The 17353-nt window shown below is 64.3% G+C and overlaps 2 protein-coding genes across 2 annotated transcripts; one reads left to right on the forward strand and one right to left on the reverse strand.

Moving 5' to 3' along the window:
* The first annotated feature begins 3393 nt into the window (after positions 1–3393).
* Positions 3394–5380, forward strand: LY6H (lymphocyte antigen 6 family member H). The gene is made up of 4 exons (XM_054708615.1): positions 3394–3449; positions 3939–4065; positions 4723–4842; positions 5001–5380. Exons 2-4 carry the CDS (start codon positions 3999–4001, stop codon positions 5234–5236), a joined length of 423 nt encoding a protein of 140 aa, XP_054564590.1. The 5' UTR covers positions 3394–3449; positions 3939–3998; the 3' UTR covers positions 5237–5380.
* A 9500-nt stretch (positions 5381–14880) lies between these two features.
* Positions 14881–17143, reverse strand: LOC129147275 (lymphocyte antigen 6H-like). Its single transcript, XM_054708733.1, is given in 6 exon segments — positions 14881–15243; positions 16125–16241; positions 16646–16701; positions 16703–16711; positions 16875–16959; positions 17107–17143. Coding segments are annotated over 6 exon segments (528 nt in total). The 3' UTR covers positions 14881–15019.
* Positions 17144–17353: the final 210 nt, after the last annotated feature.

The raw sequence follows: 17353 nt of genomic DNA on the forward strand, positions 1-17353 counted from the left end.
CCAGGGGTGCGTGGTCTCACCCGGACCCGGGACCCAGCCTCACCCGGATCCAGGGTTTTTTGTTTTTTTTTTAAATACAAATTGACTTTATTTAAAAGTGTATATATCTTATCCTATAAAAGGACTCTATGCAAATGAACCCTGAAGGTCTTCCGTCTCCGGCGGTTTGCAGTTGGCGGTGTGGAACCTACGTGTGGGTGATTGCTTTTTGTTTATTCTGTTTAGTAAATGTTATGCTTCTCTGGAAATCCTTATCAGTTCTGGAATATTCTCAGGCATAATGTCTTCAAATATCGACTGTCTGTCCTTTGGGAGTGATATTACTAGCTCTGGCACACTGTTCCTTGTGTATTAACGTTTCTTTCCTTTCGTTTTTAAAAAATATATTTTTATTGACTTCAGAGAGGAAGGAAAGGGAGACAGAGAGACAGAAACATCAGTGATGAGAATCATTGATCGGCTGTCTCCTGCACGCCCCCTACTGGGGATCGAGCCCACAACCCCGGCATGTGCCCTTGACCGGAATTGAACCCAGGCCCCTTCCGTCCACAGGCCGACCTCTGTCCCCTGAGCCACACCCGCCAGGGCCAACGCTTCTTTTCTATTCCCCACCTCCTTGTCCCTGGTGCTATATTCTGGATCATGTCTTTCGATTTATATTCCAGTTCACAAATTCCCTCTTCACCTGTGTCTAATGTACTGCCTCACACATTTGCCGAGTTTATCAGCCGCTTTTTTGAAATATAATCCACATCCTATAAAATCCACCCTTTTAAAGTCTACAACTCAGCGGTTTTCAGTATATTCAGACTTGTGCCACCATCGCCACTCCGTATTTTTAGAACATTCTCATCCCTGGAAAAGAAACCCCTGGATCATTAGCAGAAACGGCCCATTCTTTCTTTCTCCCGGGCAACCACTGGTCTACTCGCCGTCTCTTCTGGATGTTTCTGTCCTGGACATTTCCTGTAAAGCAGTGGTTCTCAGCCTTCCTAACGCCGCGACCCTCTAACACAGCTCCTCATGTGGTGGTGACCCCCAACCATAACATTATTTCCGTTGCTACTTCATAACTGTGATTTTGCTACTGTCTCGACCCACAGGTTGAGAACCGCTAGCAAAGTCACCTAAGACCATGGGAAAACACAGATATTTACATGATGATTCATAACAGTAGCAAAATCACAGTTACGAAGTAGCGACGGAAATAATTGTATGGTTGGGGGTCACCACCACATGAGGAGCTGTGTTAGAGGGTCGCGGCGTGAGGAAGGCTGAGAACCACTGCAAAGGAGCCCGAACAATGCCTCACTCCCTCTTGTTCCCACGTGGCACGGCTCTCCCCAGGTCTCTGCGGCCTTTTCATGTCGGCGCAGCGTTCCCATCGCTAGAGGTGCCGCTGTGTCCGGGGAGCAGGGTCAGTGGTCACAGACCGCAAAACGCCCAGATCTGAGGCCTTCCACCCAGAGCGGCCGTGGGACGTCCATGCCGCGGGTCACCGTCTCGGCTGCATCTCACTCCGGAGGCTTGTTTTCTGTGGGTGTTTGTGGATTGTCGGCTTGGAGCTCATGTTGGAGGGCTCCCCGATGTGCGGGAGCCCCAGCCCCGAGGCGGGGCTGCTGCCATGTCCGCCTTTGCCTTCATGCTCTGGAGCAGGAGAGCGGGAGGCCACATCCGTGTCGTCACTGGTCACGTGTCACCGTGTGACCTTGGCAGGGAGCCCGACCTCTCGCGGCCTCGGTTTCCCCCTCTGTAAGATGGGGATGATGACAATCCCCGTGGGCAGGGATGCTGTGGGGCTGTGCTGAGATATAGATCAAGGGTTTTTTTTTTTTTTTTTAGGGTTAGGGTTAGGGATAGGGTTAGGGTTAGGGTTAGGGTTCCAAAGGTTCATTTTTTAAAAAATATATATTTTATTGATTTTTTTTTTTACAAAGAGGAAGGGAGAGGGATAGCTAGGAAACATTGATGAGAAAGAAACATCGATCAGCTGCCTCCTGCACGCCCCCCACTGGCGATGTGCCCACAACCAAGGTACATGCCCTTGACCGGAATCGAACCTGGGACCTTTCAGTCCGCAGGCCGACGCTCTATCCACTGAGCCAAACCGGTTTTGGCCAAAAGTTCATTTTTAAAAAAATATATTTTATTGATTTTTTACAGAGAAGAAGGGAGAGGGATAGAGTGTTAGAAACATCGCTGAGAGAGAAACATCCATCAGCTGCCTCCTGCACACTCCCTACTGGGGATGTGCCCGCAACCAAGGTGCATGCCCTTGACCGGAATCGAACCCGGGACCCTTGAGTCCGCAGGCCGACGCTCTATCCACTGAGCCAAACCGGCTAGGGCTAAAGGTTCATTTTTAAAAAAATATTTTTTTATTGATTTCAGAGAGGAAGGGAGAGGGAGAGAGGGAGAGAAACATCAATGATGAGAGAGAATCATTGATGGGATCGAGCCCACACCCCGGACGGTGCCCTGACCGGGAATCAAACCGTGACCTCCTGGTTCACAGGCTGCTCAGCCCGGAGCCGCGCCGGCTCTTTGGAGCGCACAGTGGGTGTGATTGGCGCATCTCAGGACGACACATCAGCGGCCACCGTCCTCTAAGGTGCGATTCTCATGGTGCTGTCGGGCCCCAGGGCGCGCCAGGCCAGCAGCGGGGAGAACCGAGGATAAACGGACGCAAGGAGCGACCCCCACGTTTGCTCCGCGGCTGCGGGTGTTCAGGCCCCGGGGCCAGGGGAGAGGCGGCGGGCGAGAGACGAAGCTGAGCCTGGGGGTCCCGCTCCGGGTGGGGACTGGCCCTGGGTGTGTGTGGTGGAGAGGGCAGTCCTGGGCTGCCTGGGGGGAAAGGGGGGGTGTCCACAGGGGCGCTCAGAGGGAACAGCCCCGAACCCCAGAACCGGGTTGGGTTGGGGAGGGGAGGGGCCCAGGGCGCTGCGCCCGGATCGGGACTTGCACCCGCACCTGCGCTCCCTCCCTCCCTCCCTCCCTCCCTCCCTCCCTGCGTCTTTGTGCGTTTCGCTTCCTTTCGCAGTAAACGTTCCTCCGAGAAATTCCGAGGGGACCTCCGCGGAGCAGAGAGGGGCGGGCTCCCGCGCGCTCCGGGGTGGGGGAGCGGAGGCGGCGGAGGGAGCGGGCGTGGGGAGGGCGGGCAGCGCCGCTGGCTCAGGCACAGGGCGCCCCGACAGCGACCGGGTTCGGACCCCGGAGCCCCCGGAGCCCCGGCTCCCCGGCCGCGCGTCGCCCGCCGCCCCCACCCCCGTCCCGCGCGCCCCCGCCCCAGCTCCGCCCCGCCCCGCCCCTCGCGCGGGGTCCGCGTCTGCGGCTGCGTCCCCCGAAAGACGAGGCTGCGCCCGGGCTCCGGTCCGCAGGGAGACCGAAGGACACCGCTCCCCGCGCCCGCGCCGCCCGCCCGGAGCCTCGGAGCGCCGACGCCCGGGGATGTGAGTGCGCCCCCGACCCGCGGCCTGCGCTCCACGCTCCGATCCGCGGTGAGCGCCCGAGCGCGCGCGGGGGCGGAGGCAGGAGGGGGCTCTGCGCGGGCTTCCTGGCTCCCGAGCCCAGGGGTGGGGGTGGGGACGTGGCGTGCGCCCCTCCCCCCGCCGGCAGGTACCCGGCCTCGCACCTGGCCCTGCCCTTTCCCCTCCGGACGCACCGCCCCCCCCCCCGCCCCCAGGAGAGGACGCGCGCGGACACCACCTCCATCCCAGGTGCTGGGCGCGGGGGCACCTCGGCCTGTCCCCGTGCCCGGCGGGCAGCCTGGTCTCGCCGGAGGGGCTGCCGTGGCGGTGACGCCTGGGGGATGGGCGGGGGGTGGGGCTGTGCGCGCTCCCAGCGACCCCGGCCCTGGCTCCGGGGCTGGAGGTCGCGTTGGAGGCGGAAAAGGCGAGGGTCCGCGGCCCGAGTCTGCTGACCCGGCCTCTCCCCGCCAGGCCCGCGCCCCAGAGGACCCCGCCCGCAGCGCCCACGCCTTCGCGAGGCCCGCCCGGAGCATGCTGCCCCCGGCCATGAGGGGCCTCGGCCTGGTGCTGCTGGCCGCCCTCCTGTGCTCTGCGCCCAGTGAGTCTGGGGCAGCCCACCCGGGGGCCAGGTCGCCGGGAGAGCCGGGGTGGGCCCCCCTTCAAACCCACCCCCTCCTGGGCCCCCAGCCCGGCCCTCGCCCCCTGGCCCTCACCCTGCGGCCCTCGCCCCCTGGCCCTCACCCCAAGACCCTCACCCTGCGGCCCTCGCCCCCTGGCCCTCACCCCAAGACCCTCACCCTGCGGCCCTCGCCCCCTGGCTCTCCTCCTCTGGGCCTCGCACGGGCTGGTCGGGCAGGGATGCCCTCGCTCAGGGGTCCTGTACCCCCTCACCCTCTGAGCCCCATCCACACGCCATCAAGTCCTGTTTGGTCCTTGGAAGCTTAGAACCAACCGAGCTCTGGGAGGGGGCGGGTGTGCGGGTGTGCGGGGTGCAGGAGGGCAGCTCAGGTGTGGGTGCTCCTCTGAGCGGCAGGGAGGCGGCTCCGGAGCCCCAGGGGGGGACCCCCCGTGCGCCAGCAGGAAGCCAGGCGGCTTCTCCAGGGCCTGCCCTCCGTGCTGGTCTGGCCCTGGCCCTGTTGGGGGGGGGGGGGGTGCCCGGCTGCCACAGCCACATGGCAGCAGGCAGGTGGGGGTGCAGGGGGCTGGCCGCCCGGCCCCAATCCCTCTGATCACCCCGCTCCTCGGGCCTGCCCAGCTCACGGCCTGTGGTGCCAGGACTGCACGCTGACCACCAACTCCAGCCACTGCACCCCGAAGCAGTGCCAGCCCTCGGACACAGTGTGTGCCAGCGTCCGCATCACCGACCCCAGCAGCAGTAAGCGGGCCCGGCGGGGGGGCGGGAGGTGCCACCTGGCCCGCGGTGGGACAGCGAGAGGCGCCCTTCCCGTGCCACGGGGCGGCTGGGTGGGTGAGACTGTCTGCTGGGCAGAGGACCGGGCAGGGCTGCCACTTCAGCCCCCCCCCCCCCCCCAGGCAGGAAGGACCACTCGGTGAACCGGATGTGTGCTGCCTCCTGTGACTTCGTCAAGCGGCACTTTTTCTCAGACTACCTGATGGGCTTCATTAACTCTGGGATCCTGAAAGTAGACGTGGACTGCTGCGAGAAGGATTTGTGCAACGGGGTGCCCGGGCCGGGGGGCAGCCCCTGGGCCCTGGCCGGGGGGCTCCTGCTCAGCCTGGGGCCCGCCCTCCTCGGGGCTGGGCCCTGAGGTCCCCCCTCCCCACGGGCCTCTAAGCTGTTCCCTGGGCCTGGCTGCCCTCCTCAGCCTGGCTCGGCTGGGCCTGGCTCCACGTCCGAGGCCCTTGCCCCTCCCTGTCTCTCCACCAGCTCTGAGTCCCAGCCAGCTGGTCACCTCCAGGCCACGTGCCCATCGTCCGTCGGGTGGGCAGGGGGTCTGGGGGTGAGGGCAGGGGGCTGGGCCCTCCAGGTCTCTGAGGGGAAGCTGGGCCACGCCAGGCCCAGCCCAGCAGCCCAGCTGTGAGCCTCTTCTACAGAAATAAAGTCACTTCTGAGTCTGGAGACCTGGGTCTGAGCCTGGGGGGTGGGGGTGGGGCTCCCGGCAGGGTGGGAGGGCGGTGCTGAGGGAGGGAGAGCAGGTAGCGCCAGGCAGGCGGGCACCGGGCGGGCGGGTGGGCTCCGGGGGCCTTGGTGCTGGGCTGCTGGGCCTGGTGAGGTTGGGAGCAAGGGGGTGGGGGAGGGTGCAGCCCAGGTGAACAAGGTCATAGGTGGGCCTGACGTGCGTGTGCACACCGTGGACGGCAGCTGCGTACAGATGTGCAGACTCACGCCCGCACACACAGATACGGTGGCGCACACGCCTGCAGCATGGGACACCCGCATCCACGCCCATATTCGCACGCTTACACCCTGGGTCCCGTGAGCATGCGGGAGGCCTTCTCACACGCACACACCGACTCCGCCTCCTAACCAGAGATTCCAGCCCGCCCCCCAGGGGGCGCCGCCGTGGACGGGATCCTGTGGGTGGCACTGGGGCGTTTTGGGTGGGAGGGGGTGGGGAGGACCTGGTGTGGCGTAGCCTGGCCCTCCCTGCTCCAGCCATGGTCCGTGGCCCCGTCCCTGCATCGAGGCCAGCCCTACCCCTCGCGCCCACTGGCCGTGTGGCCCGCCTTGTCAGCTGGGCGGCCCCTCCAGGCTCCTTCGGGGTCAGGACCTCGTCCAGTTCTTCCTCACTCCTGTGTGGCTGCCGCAGGCCCTGGTCCCCTGGGGTCCTGAGCTCCGTGAAAGGACGATGGTTCCACTAAGAGCCGGCCGTGACCTCCCACCCCCACTCGGCTGAGCAGCCCTGGAGAGGGAGAGGGGCAGGGCCCGGGGGAGTGAGCCGGAGGTGACAGCGCGGCCCCTGGAGACGCCTCCGTCTGCTGCCAGGGCAGTGGCCGAGGGGCTCAGCCGGGCACCTGCGCTCTGCTTGAAGCCGGCTCTGCGAGGCACCCCGTCCCGCCCCGCCCGAACCTCAGGAAAGTGTGCGGCCCACGGCGTGTGGCTGGCGCTTTGGGCGTGGGGACGCGCTGCTGGCGGTGACCCAGGGCCGTGAGCAGAGACGCTGGCAGCTGTGAGGAGCGCTGGGCGCCCGGCGGTCCCGGGAAAACCAGCCCCGGCCACACCCTGGGACGGTTCAGAGCAACCTGATGCCCATGTTTGTGTGCGGAGCTGACTGTTTCAGGGAAGTGTTTACGACAGAAAATAGGAGAACGCTCCCAGCTTTTACTAATACATTTCCATTGACCTCAGAGAGGGAGGGAGAGGGAGAAAGCGTTAGAAACATCCAGGATGAGAGAGAATCGTGGACCGGCTGCCTCCTGCACGCCCCTCGCTGGGGATGGAGCTCGCGACCCGGGCCTGTGCCCTGAGCGGGAATCGAACCGGCAATGCTCAACCCCTGAGCCGCACAGGTTGGACTCGTCCACTCTCTAAACATCAGTGGGAGAATACCCTCAGGTGAGGATTGAAGAAAAGAACAGACGCCTCGAAAGAGGCCGTGTCAAGTTCCAGTCCCGCCGTGTCCCCGTCCCCCCCCGCGCCCCCCCCCCCCGCCCTGCTCTCACCAGCAATGGACGTGATCCGACTTAGGAGTGTCTGCCGGCGGGTGGACAAACACCGGACTCCCATCGAATTGCTGTTTAAAAACGCACGCGTGCGAGCGACCGTGTTGTGTGGTCAGCCGCTGTGTTGCTTCCGGAGCAGCCGACGTGCCCTGGGTCCTCCCTCCGCGTGGCTCCGTCTCCTCCGGTGGATTCGCAGACCGGGTTGTGCATCAGGAGCACAGTCCTGCCCGGGGCGGGCGGGGCCGGGCGGGTGTTTCCCACGATTCCCGGTGCCCACGCTGTTCCCACAGGCCCGGGGTTGGGCCTGATGGGTCTCCCAGGGTTTCTGGGTTTCAGATCGTAGAAGAAACACCTCTGCCCTTCCCGTACGAAAAGACGCTCCGAGTTTTCTTCCTTTTTTTTTTTTTAAAAAATATATTTTATTGATTTTTTACAGAGAAGAAGGGAGAAGGATAGTTAGAAACATTGCTGAGAGAGAAACATCGATCAGCTGCCTCCTGCACACCCCCCACTGGGGATGTGCCCGCAACCAAGGTACATGCCCTTGACCGGAATCGAACCTGGGACCTTTCAGTCCGCAGGCCGACGCTCTATCCACTGAGCCACACCGGTCAGGGCTAAGTTTTCTTTCTTAGAAGAATATATCTTTATTGATTTCAGAGAGGAAGGGGGGGGGGGTGAGAGAGCAGCATGGACCAGCTGCCTCCTGCGCACCCCCTACTGGGGACCCAGCCCGCAGCCCAGGCCTGTGCCCGGCCAGAGAATCGAACCGGGAGCCTCTTGTTTCGGCCACGGAGCCACGGGGGCCGGGCCTGCGGACGGAGTGGAGGATCCACTTGTCCGGTCCCAGAAGGACGCGCCCCGAGTTTCCACGGGGATGGCACGCCTGGGGCGTGGCGTGGGGAGGGACGCAGTCTCTGGGTGACCCCTCCTCTGCGCCGTCTCCTCGGAGGGCCCCGCGGCACAATTTCGGTGTCCGCACGGGTACGCCCACCGCTGGCCGTTTGTCCTTTTGTGGCGTCATTAGTGGGACCCCTCCCCGTCCTTTACCTCGGATTTGCCATTTCTGGTGTGGTGCGGGATGTCCTTCATTTTCTGCATGGCGTCTGTCCCTCGGTACCTACCCACCCCCCACACACAGCGGGACCCTTTAGGCAGGATGGCTAGGGAGGGGGTGAGGGGCTCACAGGGCGGACAACGGATTGCTGGAGCCTCTACCCACCGTGCCGGGGCACCTCGGACCCAGACGCCAGGACGGGGGAGTGCGTCTCTGGAGAAGCCCCTCAAATCACGTCCAGCCCGGCTGGCGGGGCTCAGGGGTTGAGCGTCGACCTAGGACCCAGGAGGTCAGGGTTCGGTTCCTGGCCGGTCAGGGCACAGGCCCGGGTTGCGGGATCCATCCCAGTGTGGGGCGAGGAGGCAGCTGATCCGTGATTCTCTCTCATCGTGGATGTTTCTCTCTCTCTCCTCTCCCTTCCTCTCTGAATGAATAAAAACAAACAACCAACAACACACTTTGAGGGAGGGAGGGAGGGAGGGAAGGAGGGGCCGCCCTCAAACCCGGGAGAGACCCCTGGGCTGAGAGGGAGGGGTGGGCAGAGTGGAGGGGGGTCCTGAGGAGCCAGGCCTCAGCATGGTCCTGGGCGAGGTGGTCCTGGCAGGGCCCACACACGCCTCAGGCCTCCACGCTGTGGGGTGGCCCCTCGACTGGACATCGCCCTGGGAACGAAGATGGATTCTGCATCGACCCAGACGTCAGGGTCAGCCAGCCGGCAGAGTGGGCCCGGAGAGAAAACTGGTAGAATGGAGTCGCCTGTCCGACTGGGAGTACGGGCTCTCACGCTGGGGGGCTGCGCCCGGGCGGGGGGCTGGGCGCTGCCCGTGCCCTCCATACCTGTCTGTTGGCGACGCCTGGACGTGTCTCCCTGGCAGAACTGCAATCACGTGCCCAGGGGGCGGGAGGCTGCAGAACAGAGTTTCTGAGTCCCAGGTGCTCAGTGCAGGGACCAGCACCGATCGGCAGAGGGGGCGGGGCGGGGGGGGGGGCGGGCAGCCACAGACCACACTGCAGCCGAGGGCGGGGGGGGGGGGGGGGCAGCCACAGACCACACTGCAGCCGAGGGCGGGGGGGCGGGGGGCTCCCTGCTTTCCAGCCATCTTCTCCTCAGGCCACTGTCAGCAGGGTCTCAGCTCTCCAAGGCGTGCGGCCCGATGACCACACAGGAAGGCACCTGACCCTCCTCACTCGGTGTTTGTGTTAATTTTTTAAAAATACACTTTTACTGATGTCTGAGAGGAAGGGAGAGGGAGAGAGAGAGAAACATCAATGAGGAGAGAGAGTCATGGCTCAGCTGCCTCCTGCACCCCCCACACTGGAGATCGAACCTGCAACCCGGGCTTGTGCCTTGACCAGGGATCGAACTGTGACCTCCTGGGTCATAGGTCAATGCTCAACCACTGAGCCACGTCAGCCAGGCTAATTTAAAAACATCTTTTTATTGATTTATAGAGAGAGAAGGAAGGGGGAGGGATACAGAGAGAGGAACATCAATGAGAGAGGAACATTGATCGGCTGTCTCCTGCACACCCCCTACTGGGGAGCGAGCCTGCAACCCAAGCAGGAATCGAACCATCAACCTTTCATCCCCGCCCCCCCCACCCCCACCCCCGCCCGCTCCCACTCTCCCAGGAGGGCTGCGGGGGAGCAGACCAGCCGGGCCATGGACAGAGACCAGGAACCGGGGTGGGTCTCGGGCCAGCCCTGGCAGGCAGGGCATTCTGAAGGAAGGCGTCAAATAGAAATGGAACGAAGAGTTGGGTCAGTCGTGAGCCACGGGCCAGTGAGAGGAGGGTTGTCTGATGGGTGTGACCAGAAAGGGGTGGCGGTGCCAGGGGAGGGGCGGGAGCCCCAGGTCTGCACTTCCTGTCACCCCTTTCTCCCGGCTGCCCGCCTCCCATAGCTCCCTGTCTGAAGGGAAGCGCGGGGCCCTGCTCCATCCGTCCTAGCGCTGGGCCCTCGCCCCTCACGCGGGGACCTGCGGAACACACCTGCCCCAGCCGGGCGATGAGGTGGACAGACTCCAGGATGGACAGACAGACAAGCAGTCACCGTGGTGGGGCGACAGGATCTGGGTCTCGGCCCAGGGGAGGCCTCGAGGGGCGAGCTGGTGTGTGTGAGGGGACAGGGCTGGGAAGGAGACGGGCGACCGGCTGATCCAATCAAGTGGTTCTCTCGACTGTCCCCAGGGCCGTAAGAATCGCCATGGTTACCGTGCCTCCGCGTTCCGTTTCTGAGAGCCACAGAGACAAAGGAGTGGGGAAGCCGCCAGCAGCACGGGACGGAGTGGACAAGGCCCAGCAGACGCCGACAGCGGGTCCCGCACATGCAGGCTTTCTTCCGCTGCTGGTGTGCCTGGTAGAAAACAGCTGCACGGCAACAGCGCTCTGTCGCGTCTGCCCTCTACCTCCCTGTCCGTCCGTCCGTCCGTCCATCCGTCCATCCATCCATCCATCATCTACCCATCATCCACCTACCTACCTACCTATCAATCTATCCATCCATCTATCCATCCATCTATCCATCCATCATCTACCCATCATCTATTTATCAATCTATCATCTATATCTATCATCTACCTGTCTACCTATCTATTCATCTATCTATCCATCCATCTAGTCATCATTTATCTACCCGTTATCTATCTATCTATCATCTATCTATCTATCTATCATCTACCTGTCTACCTATCTATTCATTTATCCATCTGTCTATCCATCTATTTGCCTATCTATCTACCTATCTGTTCATCTATCACCTATCTATTTACCCATCTATCTATCCATCTATTATCTATCTATCTATCTATCCATCTATCCATCTATCTATCTATCCATCCATCCATCTATCCATCCATCTATCTATCATTCCCAGGGTGGAGGAGAGCGGGATTTTGCGGTGGAGAAAGGGAACGGGCCCTGGGGAGGAGCAGGGCCCACGGGTATGAGGACAAGTCACCTGTGATGGGCTGGAGACAGCCAGGTCCAGCCAGACTGATGCTGGTTGTACGAGCTTCCCCGGCGTCTGTGACAAATGGCCCCAAATCACAGAAATGTATGTTCCCACGGTCCTGGGAGTTGAAATGAAGGTGCCGGCTGGGCCCAGATCCCTCTGCGGACTCTAGGGGCGCATCCTTCCTCATCTCCTCAAGTTTTGGGGGGCTCCTGGCATTCCTTGGCTTGTGGCCCCATCCCTCCAACCCCTGCCTTCATCTCCTCCCTGAGCCCTGTGGGTCCTTTTCTCTCTCTGATAGGGACACTCCCATTGGATTTAGAATCTAATCCAGGATGGTCTCCACCTCAGTCCTTACCCTAATTGCTCCCACAAAGACCCCATTTCCAATAAGGTCACGGGCTGCTTCTGTATTTCATCCCCACACCGAGAATCCTGGGGCACAGGAGGAGGAAAAGTTAGGGGGTTTAGAACTTAGGTATCTCGCAATTGCTCACTTATTTCACCCCCATCCACAGACACAGTCGTCCCCGAGTAGCCACACCGAAGCCACCGCCATCACCCTCTCCCGCTCCTGAGCCCATTCAGTCCAGCTCACCTCGCCTTCCCTCTGCGTGCGGCGGTGGCGCCGTGTCTGTTGTCCAGGCAGAGTCACTACGTACTGTGTCGCCCCCCCCACACACACACAGCAGTCCTCACGCCGCGCCCGTCGCCCATCGGCCCTCGCAGCCCTTCCTCCGTGGATCCCGCAGGAACGACTCAGCAAAATTCCCGAGGCCACTGTGGCTGCAGCCAGCTCGTCCGCGTCTCTGGATGTAAAACCCTCGAGCCGCGCGCTCCCTTGCACTCTGAGTGTGTTCCTCGCGTTCGTGCTGTCCTGGGAACGCACGCCAGTGGCCCTCGGTGTGCCGCAGGCGTGAGGGGGAGCGGGCGGGTGACCCCCCAACCCCCCTGGGCTTCCCCGCAAATCCGCTCCCCACCCTGACCGGCTTCCAGAAACTCCTTTGCTTTGAGAAAGCCCTGCCTGCGCACAGCATCCGCACGCGGAGCCTCAGTGGCCGCTGGCGCCTCTGATCAGCTTTCAGAACGGGGGCCGCAGGCGGTGGGAGAGGCCAGACCGTCCCGGAGCGATGGGGGAAAGGCAGCTGAGCAGCAGACAGGGCTCTGAATGAGGGTGTGGGCGGCCCCTCGGGGCTGGCCAGTGCCACACGTGCCAGTGTGCACGTGTGTGTGTGCACGTGTGTGTGTGTGTGTGTGTGTGCAGAGAGAGAGAGAGATGGTGGGGGGCAGGCGGGCTCAGGGCAGTGCAGAGGGGGGTGCCCCCAGTGCCCTCTGCACTATGACCCTAAATGTCCACGGCAGCACCTGGGGACCCATCAGCTCCTTGTCCCCCCTTCCCGGAGCCAGCCCTGGCCCCAGCCCCATCCAGCATCACCCGCAGGACACGGCTCAGCCCTGCCCGGCTCTGCGCACAGCAGTCTGAGAGTGAGGGGCCCTGTGCCTGAGGGAGCAGAGGCTCCCCACCGCCAGCGCAGGGCCAGCCACACCGCGCAGGCGGAGGCGCACTCGCACTCGCACTCGCACTCGCACACGACACGGCAGCCCGCGTGTGAGCGGCCGCACCTTGGGCCTCAGTCTGAACACAGCCCTCGGGAGGAGAGGGCCTGGCTAAGTTACGGGACAGGCACCCTCCTGCCCCCCTTCCCCTCCCCTCCCACCTCACTACCACCCCCTGGACACACCCTTCCTGTCCCCTCGGCACCCCTCATTCCTCAGATTTTTTAAAAAATATTTTTTTATTGATTTCAGAGAGGAAGGGCGGGGGAGAGACAGAAACATCAATGCTGAGAGAGAATCATGGATCGGCTGCCGCCTGCACGTGCCCTTGACCCGAATGGAACCCAGGACCCTTCGGTCCGCAGGCCGAGGCTCTATCCACTGAGCCACACCGGCCAACGCTCAAGGGTCCTTTCGTGTTGCGGTTCCCGGGTCATTAGCGAGCCACGACAGAGGCCACACTGACCCGTGATTCCTTCCGTGACTCAGTCTCCCCGAGGTGTCCAATCAATCCCCCCCCGCCCACCCCCCCCCAGGCACAGGCTCCGGTGCCGCCGGGAGGGAAGGGGTGCCCCCTGCTGGCGGCGGCGCCTCTGGATTCGCATTTACCTCGGCGGGTTCCCGCGAGTTTCCCGCGAGGGAGCGGGTCTCCGGGAGCGCCCTCTGGCGGCCGTCCGTGGGGTGGCGAGCTCCCGGGACCTTGTTTCCGTCCGCTTCGGCCCCTCCGGGACTTGGGGGAGGGGTGGCATCCTGTCCCCCCCGGACCTGCGCGGACTCACTCCGTGTGGGAGGGAGGGCTCCGGGGCGCCCCTGCAGGCGGGGCCGGCGACGCCCAGGCCGCTCGGTCACACGCTCCGCGGCCACCCACGTCCACCCCCGGTCCTCGGCGGAGCCAGCCCAGCTCCCTCCCCGGAGCCGAGCCGCCCACCGCCAGCCCCGCGCCTCGTGGGCACGGCGCCTCGTGGGCACGGCGCCTCGTGGGCACGGCGCCTCGTGGGCACGGCTCCTCCTGGGCACGGCTCCTCCTGGGCACGGCTCCTCGTGGGCACGGCTCCTCGTGGGCACGGCTCCTCGTGGGCACGGCGACGAAGGGCCAGATGGCAGGTCCGGCGGCGGCGGGCGGGGCGCCGAGGGCGCGGCTCACCTCTGCGCCAGGGTCGCCAGGAGGCGCTCGGGGCCAGAGCTCCCGGAGGTGCTGGGCGAGACACCCCGAGTGTCCGGGAGACGAGGCCAGGGGAGGGGGTGGGGAGGGGTGTGGGGAGGGGTGTGGGGAGGGGTGTGGGTGTGGGGAGGGGAGGGGTGTGGGTGTAGAGGGAGAGGAAGGGTGTAGAGGGGTGTGGAGAGGGGGTGGGGAGGGGGTGGGGAGGGAGGGGTGTGGGGAGGGGGTGGGGAGGGGGTGGGGAGGGGGTGGGGAGGGGTGTGGGGAGGGGGTGGGGAGGGAGGGGTGGTGGGCTTGGCACAGAGGGAACCCCCGCCCCGCCCATCGCCGTTGCTGTCGCCCCTTCAGGGAGGGGCGTCCACATCCGTTTGCCCCTCAGGCCTCGCTTCACCACCGAGGGCTCCGTCCGCACTAGTTCGCGCCCCCACCCGCCCTGCCTGCACCCCGCTTCCGGCCAGCCCCGTGCGCCCCTTCCCTCCTGCGGTACGGAGCCGCCTTCCCGGGAGGCGTGACCTGCAGGGTCCGCGCGGGGAACAAATGCCACCACCCCTCTCGCTGGCACAGAAGGGGCGGGGGTGGCGCTTTGGCAGGGCGAGGCCCCTCTTATTTTTTTAAAAAATGTGTTTTTAATTTATTTTTTGAGAGAGAGAGAGAGAGAGATAGAAACATCGATGAGAAACAGCATCCATCGGCTGCCTCCTGCGCGCCCCCTGCTGGGGGTCGGCTGCAATGCAACCCGGCCTGTGCCCTGACCGGGAGTCCCACCGGTGACCTCCTGGCGCAAGGGCGATGCTCAGACACTGAGCCAGCCGGCGCCCGCCACTCCACACCGGGACAGGGCGGAAGCTCGGATGGGACCACCTCTTTTTTTTAAATATATATTTTTATTGATTTCAGAGAGGAAGGGAGAGAGAGAAACATCAATGATGAGAGTCATTGATCAATTGCCTCCTGCATGACCCTTACTGGGGATTGAGCCCTGCAACCCAGGCATGTGCCCTTGACTGGAATCGAACCCAGGACCCTTCGGTCCGAAGGCTGGCGCTCTATCCACTGAGCCACACCGGCCGGGGCAGGACCACTTCTGAGACCGCCAGGGGAGGCTGTGGGTCTGCGCCTCCCGCACCGGAGCCCGCTCTCAGAGGACAGGCCCGGCCCCCAGCGCACACCCAGAGGGTTGGGGGGGCAGGAAGGGGAGGGTCGTCACAGCAGATGGTGTAGGCCGAGCCCCATGCCCAGCAGGAGCCCCCGGTGCCAGGTCGGGGCGCTGAGGCCCGCGGGGGCCCCCCCGTTGCACATGCTCTTAGAGCAGCAGAGGGCCTTGGCCAGCACGATCATGTTGGGGGTCAGCAGGTCCCACTCGGGGGGGCTCCTGAAGACGCAGGTGCTGGTGCAGCTCCGGGTGATCAGGGTGTGTTGCTCGGAGCCTGGGGGGGGGGGGGGAGACCGCGGGTGCTCGCCAGGGGCCGGCCGCCGGGAGGCACGGGCTCTCCTGGCATCACCAGGTGGGAGCCCCTCCGCCCGGGGCCCAGGTGTGCTGTGCGGGTAGGGGTGACGAATGTAGGGGCGCAGGCGAGTCCCAGCACCCGCAGGCGCCTGGCCAGGCTCGGCCCTCCCTCACCCGGGGCGTGATGGAGACGGTCAGAGGTCTCTGCGCGGGTGTGTCTGCAGGTCCCCCCCAACCCCCCCCAATCCACGCGGGAAAGAGCGTGCCAGAAGCCTCCAAGTTGAAGAAGGGGCCCTGGGGGGGGGGGGCTCCGTGGACAGAGTCTCGGCCTTTGGACTGAGGGGTCCCGGGTTCCATTCAGGTCAAGGGCACGTACCTGGGTTGCAGGCTCCCAGCCCCAGTTGGGGGGTGTGTGGGGGAGGCAACCAATCAATGTGTCTCTCTCACATCAATGCCCACCCCCCATCCCTTCCACTCTCTCTACAAATCAATGGGAAAATATCCTTGGGGGAGGGAGGGAGGGAGGGAGGGAGGGAGGGAGGAAGGTCCTTGTGGGGAGGAGGGGTCCAATCTGAGATCAAATCTCCAGGGAGAGCCCGCCCTCAGCCAGGACCAGCGCCCCCCACCCCCTATCCAAGCCCGAGAGGGAAGGAGAGACTGAGGAGAACCCTGCACTCTGCACCTTCCCTCCACCTGAGCCCAGCAAACAGGAGGGGCCCACGGGCTCTGCAAACGCAGGTCCCTCCCTGGTCCTCTCGGAGCTTCCCCCGGAGGGGAGAGGGAGCCCCGTGTGGAGAGGGAGCCCCGCGGGGGCAGCCGCCACGACCGCACCGCCATCCCCGCCGGCCGGCAGGGACTCACCGAACTTGAAGACGACCTCGTGCGAGAAGCACAGGATGCTGGGCGGCGTGCACGTGACGGGCTTGCAGGTGGCGGTGTTGTTGGTGGCCAGGCAGTGGGCGCATTGCAGGTGGCCCTCTGCGGGAGGGGGCGGGGCAGGCTCAGGGCGCGGGGCCCACCGCCCCAAGTGACACGCGGGCTCCTCACCCCCGGCCTCCCGCACTCACCCCCGGCCTCCCGCACTCCTCACACCCGGGGTCCCGCACTCCTCACACCCGGGGTCCCGCACTCACCCCCGGGGTCCCGCACTCCTCACACCCGGGGTCCCGCACTCCTCACACCCGGGGTCCCGCACTCCTCACACCCGGGGTCCCGCACTCACACCCGGGGTCCCGCACTCCTCACACCCGGGGTCCCGCACTCACACCCGGGGTCCTGCACTCCTCACACCCGGGGTCTGGCCACAGAGCCGCCGTCCTCAGGGACGCCCCCCACGCACCCACGCCAGGAGCCCCACGGAGCCTCCCGGGCTCGGGGCTCACCTTTGCTGGCACACGCCAGGGCGGCCCACAGCAGCAGGAGGGCCCCTCTCATGGCGGCAGTCAGGCCTGATGGGGGGACGCAGAGGAAGAGCCTTCCTTACCCAGGACCGCGTGCACCCGACTCCTGCCGCCCCGCCTCCCTCGGTCCCGCACCCTCTGTTGGCATTTGCATATGCCCTCCTGGCCCCTCAGGTCCTTTGTCCCGAACACCCGGGCCCCTCACCTGAACCTGGTCTCCTCCACCTGCCCTGGGCCTGAGCTGGGCGATGGAGGAGTCAACCCTGCCGCCGGGCTTCTTAAGTCAGCAGCCTGGGCTGCGGGGGAGGGGGGGTGCGGGGGGAGTTGCTTCCGGCCCAAGGGAGGGGGGGGCAGGGCCCTGGGCTCCCCACCTGTGGGGCCACCATCAGGCCAGCCTCCAACTCAGCCACCAGCTCCGATGCACCCCTTCGCCTGGGACTGACCCACGGAGGAGGCCACAGCGTCCACACCGTGGAGCATGGGGGGCAAGCTTTGTGGGGGCCCTGTGGGCTGAGGGACAGGCCCAGAGCCCCTGAGCTCCGCGGTGGGGGCCAAGGGCGGCAAGGAGGGAGGCCTTTCCTGTTGAACTCGTGTTCCGTGAAGCCAAGGCCCAGCGGGCGCCCTGCGGCTCCAGGCGGAAGTGATTGACACCCAGGCCCCGGGCTCGGCCTTCAACCGAATCCGAGCAGG

Source organism: Eptesicus fuscus, chromosome 19, assembly GCF_027574615.1.
Source record: "Eptesicus fuscus isolate TK198812 chromosome 19, DD_ASM_mEF_20220401, whole genome shotgun sequence".
Lineage (NCBI taxonomy): Eukaryota > Metazoa > Chordata > Mammalia > Chiroptera > Vespertilionidae > Eptesicus > Eptesicus fuscus.

What these genes read in the sequence shown, in the direction of transcription:
- LY6H (XM_054708615.1), top strand. Translation starts at nt 3,999, where the DNA reads ATGCTGCCCCCGGCCATGAGGGGCCTCGGCCTGGTGCTGCTGGCCGCC. An exon ending in CCTCCTGTGCTCTGCGCCCA is followed by an intron (nt 4,066 to 4,722) that starts GTGAGTCTGGGG and finishes GGGCCTGCCCAG; the next exon opens with CTCACGGCCTGTGGTGCCAG. An exon ending in CATCACCGACCCCAGCAGCA is followed by an intron (nt 4,843 to 5,000) that starts GTAAGCGGGCCC and finishes CCCCCCCCCCAG; the next exon opens with GCAGGAAGGACCACTCGGTG.